Genomic DNA, 23,554 nt, shown 5'->3' on the forward strand with positions numbered 1-23,554 from the left:
GGGCCTGGGGGCCTGACTCGGTCCTTCCTCAGGGCAAACTCTGTGGTCCTGGCCCAGAACCCACTCCTGGGGTGAATTACACCCCCAGTCTCCAATCTGCCAGGCGTTTACAACACCTGGGTAGGGCACAGGGGCCTTGGAAGGGGAGAACCAACCCCAGGGGATACCTCCCCCCACCGTGAAACACACCAGCCCCCTATACCAGTCCTGCGCTCAGGCGCTGACCCCCACTGTTACAAAGGGGGAAACTGAGGCACAGAGCAGGGCAGTGACTTGCCCAGGCTCACAAATGGCTTTGGTGGCATTGCTGGGAATAGCTCCCAGTTCTCCAGCGTCCCAGACCGGCGCTTTAACGACTCTGTAAAGACAAGCTGCTCAGTTTGTTACCCAGATGCAAAGAGATGACTGGACGAGTTCAGAGCTCTGTGCGGGAAGAGACAGAGAGAGGGAGCAACCCCCATTAGCGTAAGCTCTTCTTAACTGGCACATGTATGGGGCTAAATTGTGCCTGTGGGTACGATTTCCATGCCAAGCGGAGTGTCCTTTGGGTGGGAAGGGAGCTGGAAACGGGGTTAGCTCTGGCATCTCCTGCACCTGCAGAGGGGGCACTGGGCCAGTCCCTCTGCACGGGGGCTCGGGGGGGGGGGCTGGTCTGCCCAGCTGTGGCCTCTCCGAGATGCAGGCCCCCAGCGCACTCAGAGCGTGGGAGCTGAATGGTTTGGGCCCTTTCCTGCCTGGATCTGTGGATCATTGATCCCGCTCTCGCAGCGGGTCAGTCCTGGTCTGGCCAGGGCACCCGAACCGGGAGTCCCATTCGTTCCCAAGTAGCCTGCCAGGGTGGGCACCTGGATGCAGGTTACCTGCAGTGCTGTCCCCTAGGAAGCCGGGGATGCAGCGGCTGGCCAAGGCAGCCTGGAGACGTCACTCCCTCCAGTCTCGTGGGTGGAAGGAAATGACTGGAGCATGGGCTCCTGGCCAGAGCCGTGTGCCCCTAAGGTCTCGCCGAGGTTGGGCTCTGGAGGAGAAGAGCCATTCGCCTTGCGGGGAGAGAACTCCATGGCCACTGAAGTCAGTGGGGGTTTCAGTGCTGGGGGGGGTTTATCCTTGACGTCCGCGGGGGCAGGGTTAGACAGGTGCAGGGCGCTGCTGAAACTCCCCCCCGCCCCTGCAGCTCCCTTCGCATGAGGCAAAGGGGCGGCGGCCTGGCAGAGCCCCTCCCTGGCAGACTGGCACCAGCTGTAGCCGCCCCCTCAGCGGTGGGCGTGGCTCTGCTCATTGGCAAAGTGGGCTCGTGCTGGGCTCCTCTCCGCTCCCGGGTGCTCAGGACGCAGCAGCAAGAACCTGAGTGGGCCAGATGCTCATCTCAGTGACACTGAGGTGTCCCAGGCCAGCACCCTCGATTGTCCCACAATGCATTGCTGCAACGAGGCGGACGGGCAAACCAGACTCTAGGCCGTAGGGGAGCCTCTTTGTCCCAGCTCTGGAACTCAGGCATTGGGATTGCTCCGCAGGTTTCCTGGTCTCTGTCCTCTAAATACGGGGAGGCTGCAGGGGGCTCCCTGTACTGGGGGGATGTTCCTGCCTTTATTCTAAGCCAAGCAAACTGCACCCCCAAGGCTTTTTGCAATGGGCACCTGATATGAATAATTAAGTTTTGTGCTTAATTTCATAACCTACCTTCCAAGAGACACGCAGTAGCCAGATTTCATCTACAGGCTCTAGGGATACGGGAGGCTGCACTGTGCCTGGTAATTCGCAATCGGCACCTAATCATTGTCTCAGCTAGCAAGTAGCTGTGGCTTTCCTCCCAGCACGCCCAGCTCTCTCAAACCTTTATCATTAGCTGAGGAGCTCAGCTGGGGTTTTCCTGCAGTGAGGCTTCAATGTGGCCATCATAGAACCTCCTAGACTTGTGCAAAATGCCCAGCTTGAGCTTGTGTTTAATGAAATAATCCAGTTCAACAAGATGACCCACGTGCTTTGCTACAGCCAGGGAATCAAAAGAGATGGCTCAGTGCAGCAGGGCAGAGAGATCTCTTCTCAAGTTGCATGTCTTAGAATTGTATAAAAGCTCTCGGAGACGGCTGAATCTGGCTTCCCTTGAAGCCAGTGGCCAAACTCCAGGATCAAATTAAGATGCGGGGAAGCGGTTCTGAAGCAGGTCGAATGCTACCACTACCAGAGGGGATGACTGACTGGTGTGGAAGCAGCCCCCTGCTCTGGCTGTCCGGGAGCGCTGAACCTGGGACGTCTGGCTCTAAAAGCGTGAGCCGTTACTGTGTGATCTTAATAACCAGCTCTGTAGCTCTCAGGCAGTAATAGATTCACACAGCTCTGTGCATGGTCCAGCCTCTACAGGGAGACAGCAGAGCTGCATTGGAAGTCTGGCTACAGCGAGAAGCATGTGGGTCACCTTACTGTGAATACAGATTTCAATCCCAGCTGGGTCAGCTCTCCTTAGATTTTCCAGGGGTAGGTGACTACGGTCTTGTGGTGCTATTTGAAATGCAGCTGTCCTCTATCGAGGCACCTCCTAGTTCCACAGCCCTGCTTCCTTGTGTGTGTCAGTCGGATCTGCTGCCGTTAGGAACCCAAATGGATTGTGGTCTGTCGGCCCTCCCGGTGTATCAGCGGCAGAATTGTTTGCTAAGTTCCATGGAATGCTGGTTTAGATGTGGGGGTGGCGGCTGCAGAGTTGTGATCCAGGGCAAAGAGGAAGACAGTGGGGTTGCATAGATGTCACCAGCGGCATGGTTTGGCCAGCAGAACCTTGATTACTGGTGATGATGTGCAAGAAAGAAAAGAACCCAGCTTGACTCTCAGATCCCAGGCATTTGCTAGTAAACCGATCAGGTTTGAGCTGGAAATCCTGTTGACACGACGAACCCAGATGCTATTTCTACAGTCTCTTTGCTGAGTAGGACCTCACTTCCTAAAGCCAACCAAGCTGGACCTCGCTGCAGTTGGTCCAGGGATGGGATCCCCTGTTGAAGGAGGGTCTTTCACGTGATGCTTTTATTGCTGGATGACATGGGATCTGTGCCCACTGTGCATGGCCCTTTCATTTGTGTCCCCATGGCTCCAGGACCCCTCCTTCTCTCTCTGATTTAACAGCAGCCGCCCTGCCTGGCTGCCGGCGTGCGTCCCCGATGTGCTGAGAAGCAGATTAGAACAGCTCGTCCCCCATTAAGCTGTCAGTATTAATTTAGCTGAGTGGCTTAGTGCTCAGCTGTATTTTTTTTCCTCCCTCCTGGTTGGGGATAGGGAAGCTGGAAATGACTTACCATGAATTTGTTTCTATCCCTCGCAGGGGCTGTGGAGTCGGAGGGCGCACGCTGGGATGGCCCTATATAATAACGGGGCCAAGATGCCTTCCCCCCAGGAGGCGGCCAACGGCTTTCCCCAACCCGGCGCCTCCGGCACCTGGCACAAGCCGGAGGAGGAGGTGCGGCTGGTGGAGCCCAGCCTGGTGAAAAAGGCTCACCGGGAGATCCTGGATCACGAGCGGAAGCGGCGGGTGGAGCTGAAGTGCATGGAGCTGCAGGAGATGATGGAGGAACAAGGGTGAGTGATGTCCTTCTGGAGGAGGAGGCTTTCCTGAGTGTGGCAGGGGGGGACACCGTTTCTCCACTAGCAAAGCCCACACCAGACACTCCAGTCTAGGCACACTGCTCTCCTAAGAGGCCATCAGAGCCAGGCCACCTGCAACCCAGTACATCACGCCCCGGAGCAGGCCATTGGCCGTCCTCCCCCACAGCAGGGCAGTGCCTGGGAATCCCTGGCCCCAGCCCCATATTCAATCCACTAGACCATGCTGGATTTCTCCACCCCTCGCCACGCTGCAGTCTAGGCCAGGGCTGCTCATGTTACAGCCTGAGGGCAGGAGGCAGCTGTCTAGTGCTTTATACAGCCCCAGTGCTCGACAGACGCTGGCCCCAAAGGATCAAAAACGGGCTTCAAGTAACGCCCCTGTGGCTGAATGTAGGTGGGTTTTACAAAAGTGCCGAGGTGAGTTAGGAGCAAAGGTCCTTTTGACTTGAGTGGGGCTTGTGCGCCTACCTCCCAGAGGCACTTCTGAAATCTGTGGCTAAATCTGGATTTTGGAGACTAAGCTGTGGCTCCTCTGGTTGGAAACATTGGCCATTGCCTCACTCCAGCTCTGTGTCACCTGACAGCTCCTCAAGGGGCTTCGGTACCTAACGCCTGTGGATTTCAGTGGAAGTTGGGAGCCCCAGGACCTGGGCCAAAGTGACAGCCCAAGAGCACAGAGAGCCAGGATTCGCACTCAGGATCTCCCAGCCTCGTGCCCGTTCGTGCAGACCATGCTGCCGCTCCAGTGATCAGTCAGAGGAAGCAAGGGAGAGGCTGGAGTGGCCGAGAGGTTGGGGTGCAGGGTGGTTCCTGCGGTGGGTTCTCTCCCGTATGGGGTGTAAGACTGGGAAAGCACCAAGGCTAAGCTGCTGCTACCAAACCAGAGGTCCTGGCAGATCCACGGTCCACCCCAACGCTGCCAGATCCTGCTCATGCACCTCTCAGAGCACATCATGTTCTCCTGGGAACACAGGAATCAGCCCCATCTCACCCAGAATGCTGCCACCCAGATGACTAGCACCTGGGTCTCTTCTCTGTTCCCTCTTCCTCCGTCCAGACTGCCAGGCTGCTCTGCGCCCTCAGGGGATCTGTCCCAAAGTATTTTGGGGCTGGATCTTACTGAGCCCACTGCAGGGTACGATCAGAGACAGGCAGATAAGCAGAGGGGCAGTGAGATGCACCGTTAGCCCAAAATGTAACGTGTTTGTGTTTTTCTGTCCTGCTCAGAAGCTACAAGGTGGCTAAGTGGCTGCCTCCTGGTTCTGAATACCCTCTCTCTGTCTGATCGCAGGGGAACCGTCTGACCCTTCTTTTCCATCTCTGTCATTTTCTCCCAGCCTTTTCTGACAGCTTCTCACCCTCGGCATTTCTCCAGCTGGGTAGGCAGGCAAGATGTCATCCGCACTGACAACACCCAGAGCTGTCTGGAGCTGCCAGTCTGGGGCATTCACACATGGAGAGAGGTTGTCTCCATCTTTCCATCGCCAAAGGCTGGTCCAGAGAGCTTTGCAGCAAGCCCGGCCCCCTGCCAGGTTCACTGGCTGGCAGCCCGGTGGCGCAGGGTGTCTCTTTGATCAGGGCGTAGATGGGCCTGGAGAATCCTGGCAATGTTCAGCCACAGGAATGAATCCAGAGGAAATGCCCAGCAGACTGAGTTAGGGTTAGGGCTTTGGGAAAGGAGCTTGGTGATCATGTTTCAATTAGGGACACAGGAAACTCCAGACTGGATCACACCCATGATCCACTTGTCCAGGATCTTGTCTCGGACAGCGCCTAGCACCAGATGCCTCAGGAAGGTGCAGGAGACCCCACCATAGCAGATATCTGCCCCCCATGAACGTCTCATCCTAATTAGGGATTGGTTTAAGGCCTGATGCAGGAAGATTAATATCCCTTCCAAAAATGTATTAACATTAACCGTTATAACTCCAGATATTCTTGTTATCCATATACATATCCCATCCCTCTTTGATTCTTCCTATGTTCTTGGCCTGAGCCACATCCAGTGACAATGAGTTCCACTGTCTAATTATGCATATTTCAGCCCCAGTTGTTCCCTGTCTGGGTTAAATTCTCCGTATGGGTGGGAGTCCTCAGTGTCCGTGCAAAGGCCCTCTGGAATGCCTGAAGGTATTTTTGAGAGTCGGGGCTGTAGAAATGCATGTTTTCTCTGTTTGCTAAAATTTTCTTCTCGCTTTTCTTGGGCGGAGAGGAGGGGGCGCCTTTCTCAGAAAGTCTTACCGAGAACAAAGGCCAAACGCCTCATGCACGTAAGATCCAAATTTTCAAGAGAAGGTGCACGTGGGAGCGAGTGGGCACTGAGCAGGTGGATATTTGGCCCTAATCTCTTCTGAAAACTGGGCTTTGATCCGTGTTGACACCCAGTGCTCACAGTGCCTCTGGCAAGATTCAGGTTAGCAATTCAGTGCTGCAGGAGTAACACGGGTTTGAAGTGAAGAAGGATTGAGGGTTACCTGTGCTGTGAGTGAGTCATTGACCAGAACATAAGAACAGCTACACTGGGTCAGACCAAGGGTCCATCTAGCCCAGTCTCCTGTCTACCGACAGTGGCCAATGCCAGGTGCCCCAGAGGGAGTGAACAGAACAGATGCTCATCAAGTGATCCATCCTGTCACCCACTCCCAGCTTCTGGCAAACAGAGACTAGGGACGCCATCCCTGCCCATCCTGGCTAATAGCCATTGATGGACCAATCCTCCATGTGTGGAAGGATAGTTCAGTGGTTTGCTTGTTTGCTTGCAAGAACCTAGACCTGAGTGCAATTCTCTTCTCAGACACAGACTGGGTAAGTCATGTCCTCTCTCTGTGCCTCAGTTTCCCTGTCTGTACCATGGGAGTAATAGCCTCGCCTTGCTTCTCCTGGGTGCTGTGAGGCTAAATGCAGCAACGATTGTGGCATGTGGATATTAAGGGACAAGCACATCAGTACCAGAGCTGGGTACACAATGGGGTGGTGCGTTGTGTGGGTTTATGTTGCAAAGAGTATCTCTGCCCAGAGAAGTCCTTGAGCCTTCAGCAGGGGGCAGAGATCTGCTCTCGGATCACTGCAGCAGGGATTCTGCACTGCCGGCTAAACTCGTTTCTAGCCTGGTTTCATCACCTGACTGGGGATTTGCGCTAGAAACCCTGTTTGAAACCTGATCTGGCCACATCCTTGGTTAGACGCTGCAACGGGGTTTAACGCGAGATCTCGTAGAAGGGAGCTAAGCATAGATTCGAATCTAAGTGATCTAACTGTGTCCAACTCCCCAAGCCCCGAATCTCTCCAGGAGGACGTCCCCCAGAGCCCGTGTCAGCTCTGCTCCTGCTCAGTGCATCACCCCAGTGGCTGATGCCGGGCCGGGCCTGACATGTGCCCGGCCTTCGATATATAACCGGAGGCCCCTGCACTGCTCCACAGCTAAACGCTGCTTTGAAGCCCTGACCTCCTCCCGTAGTTCGCAGGGCTTGGGAAAGAGCTGCAGAGAAAATAAAGCAGCGGGGCGGCAGCTGAATGCTCCATGGCTTGGTTTACAGTGGAGGCGGGAGAGGGTGTTTCTTTGCTTGCTTTGTTTACCGCTGCTCTTGGTGAAAGTAGCTGATAAATTATTGAGTTTTTCAATTATTCCCTGGCCTCCCGGGGGGCGGCGGTGGCAGGCACTTGACATGCTCGGAGCGCAGGGCGAGATTGGATTTCACGCTCAGCAGCCAAGGCAAACGTTGGGTGCGATTCACCGCTCTGGGCTCACCTGCCCTCCTCACCTCCAGCCCAGGCCTGGCTTGTGATGTCTGCCTCTGCAGCATTAGGGCTGTAACAAGAAATAGCAGCAGAGGTGAGAGGGAAGCTTCTACCATGCTCGTCCTCTGAGCACCTTCCGTGTAGGTTAACAAAAGGGGTGTGAATTCGCGTAACCGCCACTAGCACAGGGTGGGGCTTTGGTCAGCGTAAGAATATAAGAGCCTACTACTACTGCAAGCTAATGGAGCTTTAGCTCAAGGGGTAGAGACGCTTGCTTTTTTTCGCGTGGCAGGTGCATGGTTCAAACACTGCTGCAACCTCGTTTTAAAAGGTGTTTTTTTCCCTCTGAAATGTAACTTCATGGAGTGGTAGTTTTTTCAAGTGGTTCAGTTAAAAACTTGTATCTCTGGCTAAACAACCAACTCTGGTCCTTGCGCCAGATGCAGCTGCTTGGCTGGAAGTAGGGGGCTGTCTGTGTGTGGTACGGACATCGCAGCTATTGTAGTGATGGGGCCAAGAAGGAACCTCAAACCAACTCTCCCCACTCCCCTGAGTGTTGGAGAATAGGGCAGGGTTGGTGTCTGGGATCTGGGTTCCCATACTTGTGGGTCCGGGTCAGATCTAAAGGAGGGAGATGGCAGGAATCTTGCCAGGTCAGTAGATCATGTGAAATTTCTGCCCTCTTCAGCCAAAACGTCCCAGCAGCAGCAAGGCGCGATTCTTGCTGTGGTCACGTCGGAACCCAAGCTCCGTCTCAGACCCAAATCCACATCCAAACCTCCTCCCTGCTCTTTCCCCCCTAGATGTTTTGTTCCCTTCCCCTCTTTGCTCCTTTCTTGCATGGAGCGACTAATCGGCAGCCTCGGGAAGATGCAGCGTGGTGTCACTAGGCAGCACTGGCTGTGGCCAGCAGAGCCAGAGAGAACCACAGGGTCTGTCTGTGTCCAGCTGCCCAATAGAAACTTCCCTGGATGTTCATTCCAGCTAAGTCCCCTCTCTTCTCTGCCTGGACCCAGTGATCCACCCACCATGGTCAGAATTACATCCCGGCTTGTCTCTCTAGAGAGATTCTTGTTACTTGCCTCTCCCCGTGGCTCAGAGCCTGGCCCAGCAGATCCAATGCACTTCCACTGTGGCATGGCTTGGGGACAGCCCGCCTAGACCTAGCCTGGCACGTGTGTCCCAGTTCCTTTCATTTGAAGTAGGTTCATCTTGATGATCTTTCAAGTAGCGTTTCTCCGTCGAGATGTAGATTTCGGAAGATAAGCTCTCGGCCTGTAGTCCGAGACCAGCATAGAAAGGTCGCAGTAATCGCCTCGCTTCCAGGAAGCCTAAGAACATATGTCTCTGGTTCGATTAGCGGAGAAGAAAGTGGAGATGGTCACGCTGATGGCATAAGTTTGATTTTATTTGCATGTCGCTGAGGAGTGAGCGTTTAATCCGCTGGCTTTGTTGCAGGAGGGGGTGTGGCCTGCCATTCAGAAGACCTGGCTTCTATTTCTGGCTCTGCCACTAGCCCATTGGGTGACCTTCGGCAAGTCATGTCACTGCTCTGTGCCTCAGTTTCCCCACCTGTAAAACAGGGATAATGACACTGATCTCCTTTGTAAAGCGCTTTGAAATCTCCTGATGGAAAGTGGCCTATTAGTAACAAGTTGTGCCGGGGGGGTTCTCAGTCCTTATTTTTGGGGGAGTTGTATTTGGAGGTTGATGTTGAGCTTTGGGATCTAGAACTGAATGGAGAGCCGCCTCCTTAGACTCCTTAGAATTTATATAAGGATTGATTATTTTTAGTACTAATTGGATGATTCAGCGCCAATCCAATACTGAGACTAATTTGTTTGATTTTGCTTTGATCCTTTGAATTTAGCAGTGTTAATAGCAGCTCAGCTCTGGAGAGATGTTTTCTAGATATTTTTAGGTTTGTTTGAGAGCTTTTAACAACGTTTATAAAAACCGAAACTATTCCTGGATCACTTGTTCCCCAGTAAATAACATGGGTCCAAAACCTTTGATGGCCTGGGGGTGGATACCAGGCGGTCAACCTAAAACCCTGACCAACTACCCCTAAATCAGTCTGGGGGTTTGTCTCCAGTGCGGTCAGAGGTGTGAATGGAGCATGTGCAGACAAACCCAAACTAGTTTTGGTCTAGCCAGCACCACTAACAGGAGCAGTGAAGTCACAGCGGCACTCATGCTGTTGGAACCAGATTAAAGCTAGCTTGGGGTGTCTACACACACCCCAGTCACGCCGCGGATTGCACTGGAAACGTACCCTGCGGCTCTCCCATAATTGGCACTCGCAACAGGGACCCTGTTAGATCTTGAATGAAAAGTTGACCTATGTACGTTTATCCTTATTGGAACACTGGCACCCGGAGGGCATGGGGATGAACGGCAAAATAAAACCCTGCGATAGACCCTGGGGCCTGTTCTTTGAATCAACAGACTGTCCCAGCACCAAGCAAGCAGTACTGCAAAAAGCAGAGCCAGCCCTATAGCTTCCAGCGTTCGTGGTTGTGTGAGTGACAGAGACCGGCTGAGAAACCTGCTTTGGAGTTTTTCTAAATTGCTTTCTTGATGAGCTGAATTTTAGCTTTGAACGGCAAAGGGAGGGCAGCGTGACTGGCATCTAAGCACTAGCCGACTGCCATTTCTTTTTGGGCAAGGGGCTTCCTGAATCGAAACTGACAAGCGTGTTCTGACTCTGAAAGGTGTTTCACGCTCTGTATTTCTGCCTTTGCCAGCAAGTGCATTTCGAACAGCTTCAGGTTACAGCTGGGAAGTCTGTGGTTCTCCTGCCTCCGGGCCTCTTCTTGCCCAAATCACTTCACAGGGCCCAATTCGCTGTGCAGGATTTGCAAGGGTGCCCATTGGTGCGTTATTTGGCAGGTCCTGGTTAGCTGACAATGTGCTGAAATGCCCGGCCATGTTGCTGTTCAGTGCGTGTAGCTACAGCTGGGAGAAACCGGTCAGAAGATTTGCAGAGGTCACCTTCAAAGAAGGGAGGAGGGAAGCGGAGATAGAGACGGGATTATCTTCACTGACCACTGGGGGCTGCTTTCGGACCACAGCGATACAGCTGCCAGCACAGGTCTCTGGTTGGAACCTCGGCGTCCTGAGAGGTGGATTGAAGACATTCCCCTGGACTCCAGACTTTGGGGGCTACAGACAAGCGGGGGATTGTCTCCTCTGATGAGATGCAAAGAGCTTTCAGCTCTTTAGATCCTCTCAGATCTAACAAGGTGTGTCCTACGGGTATATAGCATAGCATCACAGACCTTAGAGGGCAAGACTGTCCCCTAGAGAAACACTTGGCTGTATCCAGTTTCTTGTTTAGATCTGCGCCCAGTCAGGGGTGTTTTCTGGGCTTTTGGATTTTGTCGGGCCAGACACTTAACCAAGCTGCGTCTTGGTTTCCCCAGCTGCAAAATGAGGCTGTCTTTGTTCTGTTCAGTGCTTTGAAATCCATGGATGGAGATTTCTCTGTGAGAGTGAAGGATATTTTATGAAGCAGATTCAGCACTGCAAAAGATCTCCAAGGCCGGGAGTGTTTGTTCGTTTGCTGTGCAGCACCTACTGAGGCCCTGATCCTTGTGTTGGGTTCCTAGGGGCTGTGTGGTTTAGTGGGATGGAGCCCTGGAGTGGGACTCAGGCAACCTGGATTCTAGCCTCAGCTCTGCTGGGTCACCTTACACAAGTCGCTTCCGACCCCTCGTGCCTCAGTTTCCCCAGTGGTTTGAGAGTTACTGGTGAAACTGCTATGTAAGAGCTAGGCATCGTTATTGCTGGGCTCGACTAGAATAATAATGAATGGACAGAAAACGTTAGCGTGCACACCCACAAAAAGGAATACGAAACATAACCTCTCTCTGGTGTTTCACGCATACCCATCAGTGCAGGACTAGCTGTTCATATCTCAGCACCCACCCGGGCAGATGTGTAGCAGAACATAACTCCCATTTAGGTGCCAAAATAAGGGCCTGATTTTAAACACTGCTCAGCACCCCACAAGTCCCCGTGGGACACATAAGGCCAGCTTTTCCAAAGGGCTCAGCACCCAGATGCACCCAAGGCCCACCCCTCAAATCAGTGGAAGTTAGGTGCCTAAATACCTTTGATCTGGGCCAGAGTCCTTTGGAAAATCTGGCCTATAGTATCAAAGTGTGTGTAAAGACTGCACATTCCCCTCTGCATCTCTTTTCTGCATTTCCTGGCTTTGTTTTTAACCCTGCTGCCTTCCCTCGGGTCGATGTTTCGCATTTAACACGCTTAATCATTTGGGAAGGGAAACAAGAAACTTTCAGCCCCAGTGGAAAGGATCCGCTTGAGAGAGGCACAACATACTCCAGGAAAAGCTCAGTCTCTGTCCATTAAATAGTCAACAGGCCAGACTGTAAGTATATAGAAAAGTGGCAGCCGAGAGATGGAACTAACAGGAGGTGGAGACCCCATTCAAGGGAGCAACTGAGCCTCTGAGTCCCCGCTCTGCTTTTTCTGTTACCAAGCAATTTAGTCATAGAAGATCTGTCACCAACCAGATGCAATTTGCTTTTAGAAGCCGGCACCCTTAGCTGCGTAGGATGCAGTTGTGACCTGTTCACTCCAGACCTAGCCACAGATTGAGGGAATCTCATTCATTATGTGTCCCGCATGAGGACCCTGGACGCCCCAGCCTCGGAGCGTGGTCCCATTGTGAGTGAGAGACAGGCCCTGACCCGCAGGGCTTAGAACTGAAATACACAAGAAGGTTAGAGGAAAGAAGGATCATTGCCTCTGCTTTCCAGTTGGGCGATGGAGGCAAAGAACGAGCCAGGAGTCGGAGAGAGAACAAGGACCTGAACCCGGTTCTGCTGAGTCCCAGAAGGCTCCATCGGAAGGGCTGGAGACCCAGCTCCTACAATCCCACTCTTCAGCGTCCCGTCAATAAAAGCCAAAGCCTGGAAGACCTGAATTAACTGTGTCCCTGGGGACAGCCCACCCCCAGCAACGTGTTTGTTCCTGCTTCTCCATCGCCTGCTTCAAAACCCTGAGCAACTCGGGAGTTGCCATATTTGCTGCCTCCGTATTATTTCTGACGAAGTTTGCCCCACTTGTGTTGGGGAAGGAATTAGGGTGTGATGGCACAGGTAGGGGTTTACACGCCGGATCAGCCTGTCGGTCTAGCTGGTTTGCAATCCAGGCCCTGCTTGCGCCCGATGCTGCAGAGGAAAACGAAGGTGTTGCCAGTGCCCCTACTCGATTGTGAAAGGGGGTCACCAGTACAAAAGTTTGAGAACCCCTGTTCCAGAGCAATGCAAAGAGGAGGTGCCGAGCCGCTTGCATGAGGCCCTCAATCACTTCCCCTGCCTGCGTCAAGGCCTTTCTAGCTCTTCTCCTTAACGAGCCAAATCCCTCTAGTCCTGACTAGCGTTGCCAGCTTTCTAATCCCACAAAACCGAACACCCTTGCCCCGCCCCTGCCCCACCCCTTCTCCGAGACCCTGCCCCCACTTCATCCCCCCTCCCTCTGTGACTCGCTCTCCCCCACCCTCACTCATTCACTCATTTTCACCAGGATGAGGCAGGGTTGGGGTGCGGGAGGGGGTGAGGGCTCCAGCTGCGGGTGCAGGTGCTGGGGATGAGGCTCCGGGCTGGGGGGTGGAGCCGAGGGGGTCAGAGTGGGGCCAGAAATTAGGGGTTCAGGGGGAGCGGGAGTGGGGTGCCACTTACCTCAGGGGGCTCCCCGCAAGCGGCAACATGCCCCTTGGCTCCTAGGCAGAGACACAGCCATATGGCTCTGTGCAGTGCACACTGCCTCCACCCACAGGCACCACCCCCCGCAGTTCCCATTGGCTGCGGTTCCTGGCCAATGGGAGCTGCGGAGCTGGTGCTTGGGGTGGGGGCAGCACGTGGAGCCCACCTGGCCGCGCCTCCACTTAGGAGCCCATAGGAGCCTAAGGACATTTCTGGGGAGCCGCGCGGAGCCAGGTAGGGAGCCTGCCTGCCCCACCAACTAGACTTTTAACGGCCTGGTCAGTGGTGCCGACTGGAGCCACCAGGGTTCCTTTTTGCCCGGACATTCTGGTAAAAAACTGGACACCTGGCAACCCTCATCCTGGCAATTTCTTATCATGCCCAGGCCTCTCTGAGCCTCTTTTCCACTGAATCTCCCCCTAGGGGCTCGATAACCGCCCTGCAGCTTTCCTGGCCGGCAGCCTCAGGCTGTCACCCTGCCACGCAGCAGTGCACAGAGGGGAGTAGCGATCCGGGAGGGGACGTTACCTCTGTATGCAGCACAGGCAAGACGGGGCAACTGATCCAGCCCTGGTGGGTGCCACATTTTTCTAAGGACGTTGAAAAACTGGGGAGGGTGCAGATAACTCAGGGGGCTGGAGGAAAGGCCTCACAGCTAGTGACTTAAAGAGCTCAATCCGCTGGGTTTGTGAAAAGGGAGCTCCAGAGGTGTCTTGACCTTGGGGGGAGAAAATCCTGGCTACAAGAGGGCTCTTTAATCTAGGGGCAACAGGCCTAATGAAGAGAGCAGCTGAATCATAGTGTGGCCTCCTGGGGGGATGGGGACAGTTTTCATGTGAGGAATCCTCTTATGTGGAACCTCTGAGCGGAGGCTGCTGGGTGCACGGGGGAAGGAGGGTGTTGGGGACCGTGGCGCCTGCATTGGACTCCAGAGCTTTGCTCCAGCTCTGAATCAAACCCCCTCCCCTCTTTGCTTTCTCCGTGGGTCTTACCCATGCAGCTGGCCTGAGGCTGCAGCTGGGACTGACTCCGGTGCAGGCTGGTTCTCAGAGGTGCTGGGCACCCACCGTTCCCCCTGATGCCTGCTGGCATCATGTGGTGCTCAGCACCCCTGCACATCAGGCCCTGCAAACAGGAACTTGTTCTCCAGGAGGCGTAATCTGCTTAGGGCTGTGTCACATGCCAAGCTGGAGGGGCATTGCTTGGGGGTTGTGGGGAGCTCAGGCAGTGCAAACCTTTGGGTCACTTTCTGCTTGTGGCCCTTGAGTCGTTCCTGGATGGCTGGGATTGAACACAGTAACCCCAAGAAAAAGGCATGCGAAATCGGCCAGCTTGGGGTCAGAACTAGGCTGAGCCACTGAGTTCCATGGGGTTTCTATCAGTAACCTTAAATCAAGGGCCCAGATGCCATGGTGATGGAAAGCGAGATAGAGGGGGGTATATGGGCATGGATGGATAGATAGTTAATAGGTGTGTATTGGGATGGATGGATGGATAGATGGATGGATGCTTGGTGTGTGTGTGGATGGATAGATAGATGGTGGCTGTGTATGGGGATAGATAGATAGATGATAGGTTTGTCTGGGGATGGATGGATGGAAGGATAGATGGATGGATGCTGGGTGTGTATGGGGATGGAGAGATAGACAGATGGTTGTTATGTATGGGGATGGATGGATTCTGGGTGTGTATGGGGACTGATGGATGGATGGATGATGGGTGTGTATGGGGATGGATGGATAGATGGTGGGTGTGTATGGGAATTGATGGATGGAAGGATAGATGGATAGACGCTGGGTGTGTATGAGGATGGAGAGATAGATGGATGGTTGGTGTGTATGGGGATGGATGGATGGTTGGTGTGTATGGGGATGGATGGATGGATGGAAGGATAGATAGATGGTCAGTTTGTATGGGGATGGATGGATGGATAGATAGATGGTTGGTGTGTATGGGGATGGATGGATGGAAGGATAGATAGATGGTCGGTGTGTAGAGGGATGGATGGATGGATGGATGGAAGGTAGATAGATGGTCGGTGTGTATGGGGATGGATGGATGGATGGATGGATGGAAGGTTAGATAGATGGTCGGTGTGTATGGGGATGGATGGATGGAAGGATAGATAGATGGTCGGTGTGTATAGGGATGGATGGATGGATGGAAGGATAGATAGATGGTCGGTGTGTATGGGGATGGATGGATGAATGGAAGGATAGATAGATGGTGGGTGTGTATGGGGATGGATGGATGGAAGGACAGATAGATCGTCGGTGTGTATGGGGATGGACGCTGGGTGTGTATGGGGATGAGAGAGAGATCTAGGATAGCGCATTAAATGGACTGATTGGTTGGACAATAGACTGGTCCAGGGATGCAGCTTCCTGACAGGCCCTTTGGGGATGCTGCTCTCCGACCTCCCTCCCTATCCTGGCAAATGCCCACGACTGCCCCCGCCCACTTGATCCCCCCCATTTGTGCCAGGCCCTGGCATGCTGGCACCTGCTCTGCTCCCTGCCCCCAGTAGTAGCAAACCCACTAACGACCCCCAGCTTCCGGCCACGAAATCCCCACACTTCATGTCACCGCGCTGCCGGCTAGGGGGGTTGGGACCTCTGCAGGGGACCCAGGGGACTTTGTACATACCTGGCAAAGCCTAGGGCTGGCCCCGGTGGTCGTTAAGACTTGTCCAGTGCGGGGCTGGGGTTCTCCCCAGCAGAGATAGGGGGGCTCTGTCTTTAGGACCTGGGGGAGGGGGTGGGAGGTCCACACGATGAGCAGGTTTCAGGAACTGTCACCAGCTTGCGTGCTAATGAGGCCATTTCGGCGCAAATGAACTCGTTCATATTAATTCCTTCCCCTCTTTCCCGAGTCGCTCTGTGAATTTCACACTTTCAAAGTGAGTTTCAGGAGATTAAATAGCCATAGAAAATCTGGGGAGGGGAAGGGTTGCAGGCGGTTCTGCCAGGACCCAGCCCACGGCACTGCAGCTTGCATGGGCTGAGGCCTGGCCCACGGGTCAGCTGCTACCCGACACAGTGCGGAGTTCCCCTAGATTTGGAAGAGGAAACGGCTGTGCTTGGAAAATGCTGACCTTGGGATGGTGACAAGGCTGTATGCCCAGCACCCACCCATGCCTGCCACTGCAACCTACTCGCCCCCACCATGCGCACAAACACAGGATCCCGCACACAGACTCACCATCGCCCCACAAGCCAGTGCGCCCTCCCATACACCTCCCTGATCCCCCATACGCAGCCCATGGACACCTCTCCGGTCCCCAGGAAGCCGGGAGGATGTTTGTCGAGCAGCATGTTTGCAGTCTGCGTTATCCTTGCTGTCTCCAATTTCAGTACGTGCCTTCGTTTTGTGCTGTTCACTTTCCTGCCTCATCCCCCCTCCGGGTCCCCCTTGGGCACAGGCGCCCCGGGATGATAGCGGCTCTTTCAAGTCCGACTGTGGGTTCTGAGATGCAGCGGCGTTCACAGCATGTGCAGTCGGCTGATTGAGAACATTTATGCAGGCTCTGGGAATAGGTAGAGAGGCAGCTTCCGGAGCCCAGACGTTTCAGAGCAGATACAGCCCCATCAGTGGAAGGACAGCGGGTGGAAACGGCAGGAGGGATCATGCCAACCCGACGTGTCCTGGGCCAGTGATTAGGGATAGGGGTTCGGATAGGCAGCCAGCCGCAGCCCAGCCCAAACGCCCTGGCAACTAGAGAGAGACGTGTGGCCTGATGCTCAGCCCAGGGAGCCTGGTTTGGCTCAAGATTCAGGGTAGGGCTGATACTTCCACCAGATCTAATGGTGGGGGGGGCGGGATTTTGCACTGCATCACACCCCCTGTGCAAATGACACCTGGCCCCCTTCTGCCCCAGTTACACCACTGAGCAGCTTGCACTCCTGGCTACACCCCCGTGTGGCTCACGCCACCCGTTCCCACCCGCTTCACTTCACTCCTGGCTAACGTACACCCGGACTGGATTGTTGATCAGCTGACACTCCCGATTCATCAGCCCTTATCGATTTCCACCCCTGAATGCTCTGTACCCAGCTCGCTCGTGCTTGGCCAGTCGGGCTGGTTGTGCGGGCTCTGGGAACAGGGAGAGAGGCAGTTTCCGGAGCCCTTTGGTGTTTCAGAGCAGAGAGATACAGCGCAAGCAATGGCTGGACGGGGAGTGGAGTGGCCTGTACCAATCACTCACTGCACCCCCGTCGAGTCACCGCCTTGATAATTGGTACCTGGCCCACTCGCAGCCCTGGCTGACCTGCCCTCGGCTCCCCTGCTTGGCTTACGCCCCTGAGCCACCCCTTTTAGTCCCAGCCCTGTGCCGAACCACTGACCGACATCCACGGGCCAACGTCCTCGGGTCACACCACCAATTTACACCCACCCGTGGTCCCTGTGATTTCTGCTCCTGTGGGAATCCCGGCCCTGATTGACTCGCCGGCATTGCTCGGGGCGGGATTTAACGTCGGGGCAAACCTTAGCCTGGGGCGTTGGAGCTGTAGTCCCTACTGCCTCTGTGTGGGACGTCCTAGCTACGGTTCCATTCGGGCCCGTCTTTGCCAAGGTTTCTAAGGCCTTGCCTGCTGTGTTCCCCGGCCTCCGCCCTGCTTTGCCGGCACCGCACACCGAGATTAGGGAGATACTCCTTCGTGCCGATGAGGCCTGCCTGCTGGGATTTCCCATGGGCTGCAGCCTGGCCGCTCCGGGGCGCTCGTGTGTGCAGCTCGGCTGTGCTGGTGCAAACCAGGGTGGCTCCATGGAAGCAAGCGCGGTCAGTGGGGCTATGCCAGCGGTGTATCCGACCCACCGTGTGTCCGCACACAACTCCGACCTACCAGGGACATGTGCGTGTGGAGCCTTGCCACCGTAGCCTCCTCGCTCCTCCATAGACCATCTGCTGCCACAGGCCCGTTCACTCCCCTCTCTGTGCGCCTGCTTCCCCGCTGCCTTGTCATTCACACCTGGGCCAACTAGGTGCAAAATGCTCCCCGGGGGGCAGGGGGGTGACTGGAGATGCCTGATTGGTAGCATGGTGCACCCACCCTGCCCTGACGGAGATGACTTCCTAAGGGAAAGGAGAGCAGAGAATCAGATCCTGGGATGAATGCAGTCCCCGCCCAAGGTGCGGTTGGGGCAGAGGTGGCTTCATTACGCTCCGTGTTCCGGAAACGTTCAAGGAACAAAGCTGTATGAATGGCAGCAAAAGGATGAGACAGACGGGGGAGGAGGAATAGCACAGCGAGCCGCTGAGACGCCCACCACCGCAGGGCTTCCTTGCAGCCTCCGTGCCCGGCTCCGTCTGGCTCTCCTTGTGGTGACTGTTCTCTGCCTCGCGTGGGAGAATCCCACAGAGTCGGGCTGGCTGCCCATGTGACTAGTGCAGTTAGGAGTTAGGACGGTCCAGAGGCCGGTGCCCTGGACTCAGGTACGGGAAACGTGGGTTCTGTTCCCAGCTGTGCCACTGGCCTGGTGGGTGACCTGGGACAAGGTGCTTCACCTTCCTATGCCTCCGTTTCCCCATCTGTACAATGGGACTAATGAGTGAGCTCTCCTTTGTGAAGCGCTTTGAGAGCTACTGATGGCAGGAGCTGGGCAATGGTATTGTTAAGTGCAAGGATGTAGTTAGTGCTGGGGACTGGAAGTCCGGACTCCTGGGTTCAGTTTCCAGCTCAGCCCCTTGGATAAGTCCCTTTCCTTCTCTGGCCCTCAATTTCCCCCATCTGTACACTGGAGCTAACGATACCTGCCTCGCAGAGCGATTGATTTGTTAGCATCTCTGAAGCGTTTGGAGCCCTCGGCTGGGAAGGGCAGAGCGCGGTTATTGGTGTTTCCTGTTGGCAGGGCAGCGAGCCAGGCAGCCTCTGGCGAGATCAGGCCCTGTGGAGCGCTGTCCACTGAGCAGACGCACCTCCTCCTGCTCTGCAGGCTGCTGTATCCCAGAGCGTCTGGAAGGGCCTGTGTCTGACGCAGCGGGAGCCCCACGCTGCTCCCTCCGAGCTCCTAGCCGGCTTTTCTTTCTCTCAGTGATGGATCCTCCTGTACTCCGGCCACAGACCCCAGGAATGGGAGTGAAGGGCTTAGCAGAGGGGAAATCATTCCTGCAGAGTTGCAAGCTTCCCTGCTGGATTACTATTTGTTTGACAGTAGCTCTCAGCAACAATCAGGGCCCCATTGTGCCAGGTGCTGTACGTACACCTGGGGAGAGAGACTAAGTGTGCCAGTGAGTTTACAATCTAGACAGACACGGCAGAGTAAGGGTGGGAGGGGAAACTGAGGCATGGAGAGGGGACAGTAACGTGTGGATGGTCACAGAGCACATCAGTGTCAGTGCTGGGAACAGCACCCTGGGCTCCTATCTCATCCTATACATGAGACAAAGCGTCACCTAGACACTGAGCCCATGTGGGGCAGATCACTCTGCCCGGAGACTGGCGCTGGCCCTTTCCCTGCCCTGCGCAGACATTTCAGGGTATCTCCCGCATTTCATCCTTTTGTGACACAGACCAACTTTCGGGGCTCAGCAGAGGGAGAGCGGGTTGGCTGGGACTGCGCCTCCGAGGCCAGTGTGAATCCAAGCGCGGAACCTCTGAGTGAGGGCGTCAAAACGTTCCCCTGCGTGACCAGGGCGTTCTGCTTTCTCTGCCCTCGTCTTCCTGCCGACTAACCGGGGCTCGGACCCTCCGCTGCTCTGGAGTCAATGGGGCTGCATCCTCCACTGGTGTCAACGGCATGTCGCTCCCTTGGAGCGAACGGGCCAGAGCCGCCCGCAGCTCGTGTAAATGGACACGGTTTCATTCGATTCGGATTGAAGTGGGGGGTTAGGGGCAGGGGGTGCTTGGTTGCCGCGCTGGGCGTGAGAGTGGTGAACTCGCTGCGCCGCAGGTGAGATTCCCTGCTGTGACGAAGGCCAGCACAAGGCATGAGCATGACTCTAGTCCTACCCACAGAGCGGGTCTCCTTCGACGTATCAGGATCGCTCTGCTGCAGTGGACACAGGACTAGCTCCGGGGCGGGACCCGAGCCGAGCCCAGCTGAAGGATTTTTCTAATTTTCAGTTTGCCAAAAATGGTCCGGATTTCGACTTCTCTTCCCAGGAGTCGGGATGGGACATTTTTCTAAATCTCAAACCATTTTCCAGGACAAGAAAACCATGCCCCGCCCAGCTCCGGCCCTGAATTCCACAGGCGAATGGTGCCTAAGGTATTACGGAAAAGAAACGGTTTGGAAGGACTGAAGGAAACTGCTGTCTTGGTGCCTTAATCCTTCCCCCCTCCCAGCCGCCCTGCTGGGACATTTCAAAGTGGCACCAGCCATTTAAAGTCAAGGCAGCGCCGGGGTCCGCGAATCCTTCTATTCTCGGGCGGATCCCGGCTTGGCGCTCGCCTTCTGGCAGCCATTCGCTTTGCAGCCAGCTTCTCTCTTCCAGCTGCGCATTTTGATGCATATTTTAAAGAGCGACCCGTGAGCCTGTTACATTCCTCTGCCTTTCTCCTCTCCTGCTCCCTTCCTTCCCGGCCTTGCAAGCTCCCTGGTGTCTGACGGCTGGCCCGGAACATCGCCGAGCCGAAGAGTGTTTTCCTGGGGCTCGCGTCTTTCCAGACGCAGCGCCTCAGAGAGCAAGCGAGGCAGCAGGTCCGTGACCAAGTAACTCCCCGCCCCCCCCAGCCTCCTGTCGTGTCGATTACACAAACTCTTACCGAGCCGCGGCCTGCAGAAGCCAATCGCAGCCGCACGGAGGGGGCCAATCTGCCTCTTCCAGGCATGACATTAAAAATACACCAGACTTTCAGACCAGGGGCTGCTCCTGGCAAATGGCGGAGCAGGTTACCGAGCAGAAAACACAGAGTGTCCCTTCGGGGCCGTGCCACAGGGCCCAATAGATGGGGAATTCTGGGACCGGCTGGCTTTTGAAGCGTGATAAATTCAGCCGGACAAGGGCATCAGCACAGGCCTCTCCTGAGCTGCTCACATCTGGTAGCACCAGCTGTCACCCAAGACAGGATCACAGGGAGGGAGAATGGTAACGGCTCTAGCCTCATCTCCCTTGCACTCGAACGGGCACGGGATACACCTGGGGAGAGACGGGCCTGGATCCGATCCCAAGACCTTTGAACTTAAGGAAGGTTCAGCGTTTGAACTTAATTTTTCCACCGGTTTCTAATCTAGATTCTCAGCAGTGATGCTGTACTGATGTCTCCCATCTCTCTAGCGTACCGAACCAAAACACCGGGTCCAAAGAGCCCCAGATTTGGGCAGCACAGACCTAGCGCCGAGGCCGTGCCTGGCTGTGTTTCAAGAGCCGGTGGAGAGCGCTGATTGTCAGCGATAGGTAACAGAGCCTCTGGGAGAAGGAAGGAAGGTGGGTTTTTGGATCAGAATGAAAGCGAGGGAGCAGAGAGGCGCAGAGACAGAGAATCTCAGGGTTGGAAGGGACCTCAGGAGGTATCTAGTCCAACATGGCGCAGGCCTCCTCGGAATGGGGGATTGGGACGCTCCAGGATCTCGGAGGCCTCCAAAATTGCAGGTCTGGCCCTCAGCTGGTGCAGCTCGGTGTTGCCCCATTGAAGTGAGCAGCGTCGTTCCACTGAAGTCAATGCAGCTACACCCGTTTAGACCCGCTGAGGATTGGGCCCCACATTGGTTAGCTCCAATGGTTGGCTCCTGAAAACCAGGACAGCTGTTGCCTTCAATCCCCCTGTCCCACGTGGCCTTCCTTGCAGGCTCACCGTTCTAGCTAATGTCACCGCCCGCAGCTCCCCTTCCTTACAGAAAAGACCAACAGCCCTGGTGCGGCGAGAGAAGCCAGGATAGGATTCATGCCTGATTGAGCCTCCCCGGAGGGCAGGTAGGCTCTGACCGGGACCTGTTTGGACCTGCTGATGGGTTTTAGGCCGGGCCCTGGCAGTGGGGAGGCGGAGAGCTGGATAACCCTGAAAGGACCCAGAGCAAACCCGGCTGTAGCATGGATTTGATTAGTCTGTGGTGCTTTGGATAGTGACTTTGGACTCTGCTAGCTTGGAAGGAATTGGCCTTTGTAGTGACTTGGCTGGAGGGCTGAGTCATGGAAACCACCAGAGAAGGTGGGGGAAGTATTGATTGGGGAAACTGAGGCAGGTGGCCTCTGCACCACCCGTCCTTGCCATGGTGATGGTGCCAGTCATAGCTCCACAGGGTTGGTGCTATGGGTCTTGCTTTAGAGCAGTCTCTGTCAGTAACCCCCCTAGTGTGCCCGACCCCCTCGGGGTCTCACTCCTCCCCCAGGGTAAGCCCCATGGCCTCACCGCCTCCTTGGACTGGATCTGGGCTGCCCGCACTCCTGCTGAGCTCTGCACAGGGAGTCCAGCTGCGACTGGCATGCCACCAGGGAGCCATGCACCAACGCAGGCCGCTCAGCCCCTGCCGGGTTTGTTCGGCGACTGGAAGACAGTGCAGAAAGTCCTGTGGTGAGCACAGAGAAATGGGCGTTGGAGTCCAGTCCATTGCGGTTACCCTAGAGCAGAGGTTCTCAAACTGGGGGCGGGTGGGCGGGGGGTTGTATGGGGGGGGTAGGAGACGCTCTGGGGGAAAAGGTACTGCTCACATTTTAGCCCCATCACTGAATAACTAGCAATGCGGATTCCTCCCGACAGATCAGGTCCCCGGCGGTGCTGCGCCCCTGACTCTAGATGGTGCTGTGCGTGCGGATGGATTTCTGTTACGCTTGCGGCGCGTTAGACAAAGTCGTTGCCGTCGGTACGTCAGTCCGTTGGCTACGGCGCGGGGCACGTGGTTAATTGTAAGCGTCACCCACGAGCCCAGTTTTGCTTTTGTTCTTATTACCAGGGCCGCCCGGGGGGGGAGGGGGGCAAGTGGGGCAATTTGCCCCAGCCCCCGGGCCCCACAGGGGCCCCCACAAGATACAGTATTCTATAGTATTGCAACTTTTTTATGGAAGGGGCCTCCGAAATTGCTTTCCCCCTCTGGGTGGCCCTGCGTATTACAATGGGTGGTTGGCTTTGTTTGAATCAGCGGCAGACTGTTTTCAACAGTCAGTGAGAGATGCATGTTGTGGGGTTTTTTGTTGGTGTGTGTACTGGTGTGGCGGGGGGAGGGTGAGACATAGACTACTACAGACACAAAGAAGGGGTGTGTGATCGGGTAAGTCTGAGACCCACTGGTGAACCCCTGGGGTCCAGCTCTGTCTTTCTGACCTCTCTTTGTCAGAGTCCCGGGTGAACGGCCCCCCGGAAGCCCTCAGCAGCCAACCCTTAACCATCCCCCGGCACCTCCCCACTCCTCCGTTCCCCCGCTGGGCAAACGCTGCTTGGCTTCCTGCAGAAAGGTGGGCCATCTGTAGGAGTTGATGGTTAGGTATCAAAGTCCTAGTGATTGGGTTTGCCATGGTGTTCTCAAAAGCTGGCCCAAGCCCCAGACAGGTAGGTACCATTCACACCTGTGTCATAGCCTCAGCAGAGAGCAAACAACTCTTTCTACCCACTAGG

At 55.3% G+C, this 23,554-nt stretch overlaps 1 protein-coding gene and 1 long non-coding RNA gene across 5 annotated transcripts in view; one reads left to right on the forward strand and one right to left on the reverse strand.

Annotated features, from left to right (window-relative positions):
• The first annotated feature begins 3,314 nt into the window (after positions 1-3,314).
• SRRM3 (serine/arginine repetitive matrix 3) overlaps positions 3,315-23,554 on the forward strand; it is a 78,467-nt gene continuing 58,227 nt past the window's right edge. For 2 of the 3 annotated variants that reach the window (XM_039507348.1, XM_039507349.1), the window contains exon 1: positions 3,341-3,564. In XM_039507348.1, coding sequence (XP_039363282.1) covers positions 3,341-3,564 — 224 coding nt within the window. Of the gene's footprint in view, positions 3,565-23,554 lie in introns of all 3 variants that reach the window. The other variant, XM_039507347.1, reaches the window with a different exon arrangement.
• LOC120387125 lies at positions 8,748-22,773 on the reverse strand. 2 transcript variants are annotated; one of them, XR_005590039.1, is made up of 4 exons: positions 22,654-22,773; positions 22,355-22,489; positions 17,909-18,138; positions 8,748-8,901 (listed from the first exon to the last, which is right to left on the reverse strand). It is a non-coding gene; the product is annotated as an uncharacterized LOC120387125 (long non-coding RNA). The 2 variants fall into 2 exon arrangements; XR_005590040.1 differs by lacking the exon at positions 17,909-18,138.

This window comes from Mauremys reevesii, linkage group 20, assembly GCF_016161935.1.
Source record: "Mauremys reevesii isolate NIE-2019 linkage group 20, ASM1616193v1, whole genome shotgun sequence".
Classification (NCBI taxonomy): Eukaryota; Metazoa; Chordata; order Testudines; family Geoemydidae; genus Mauremys; species Mauremys reevesii.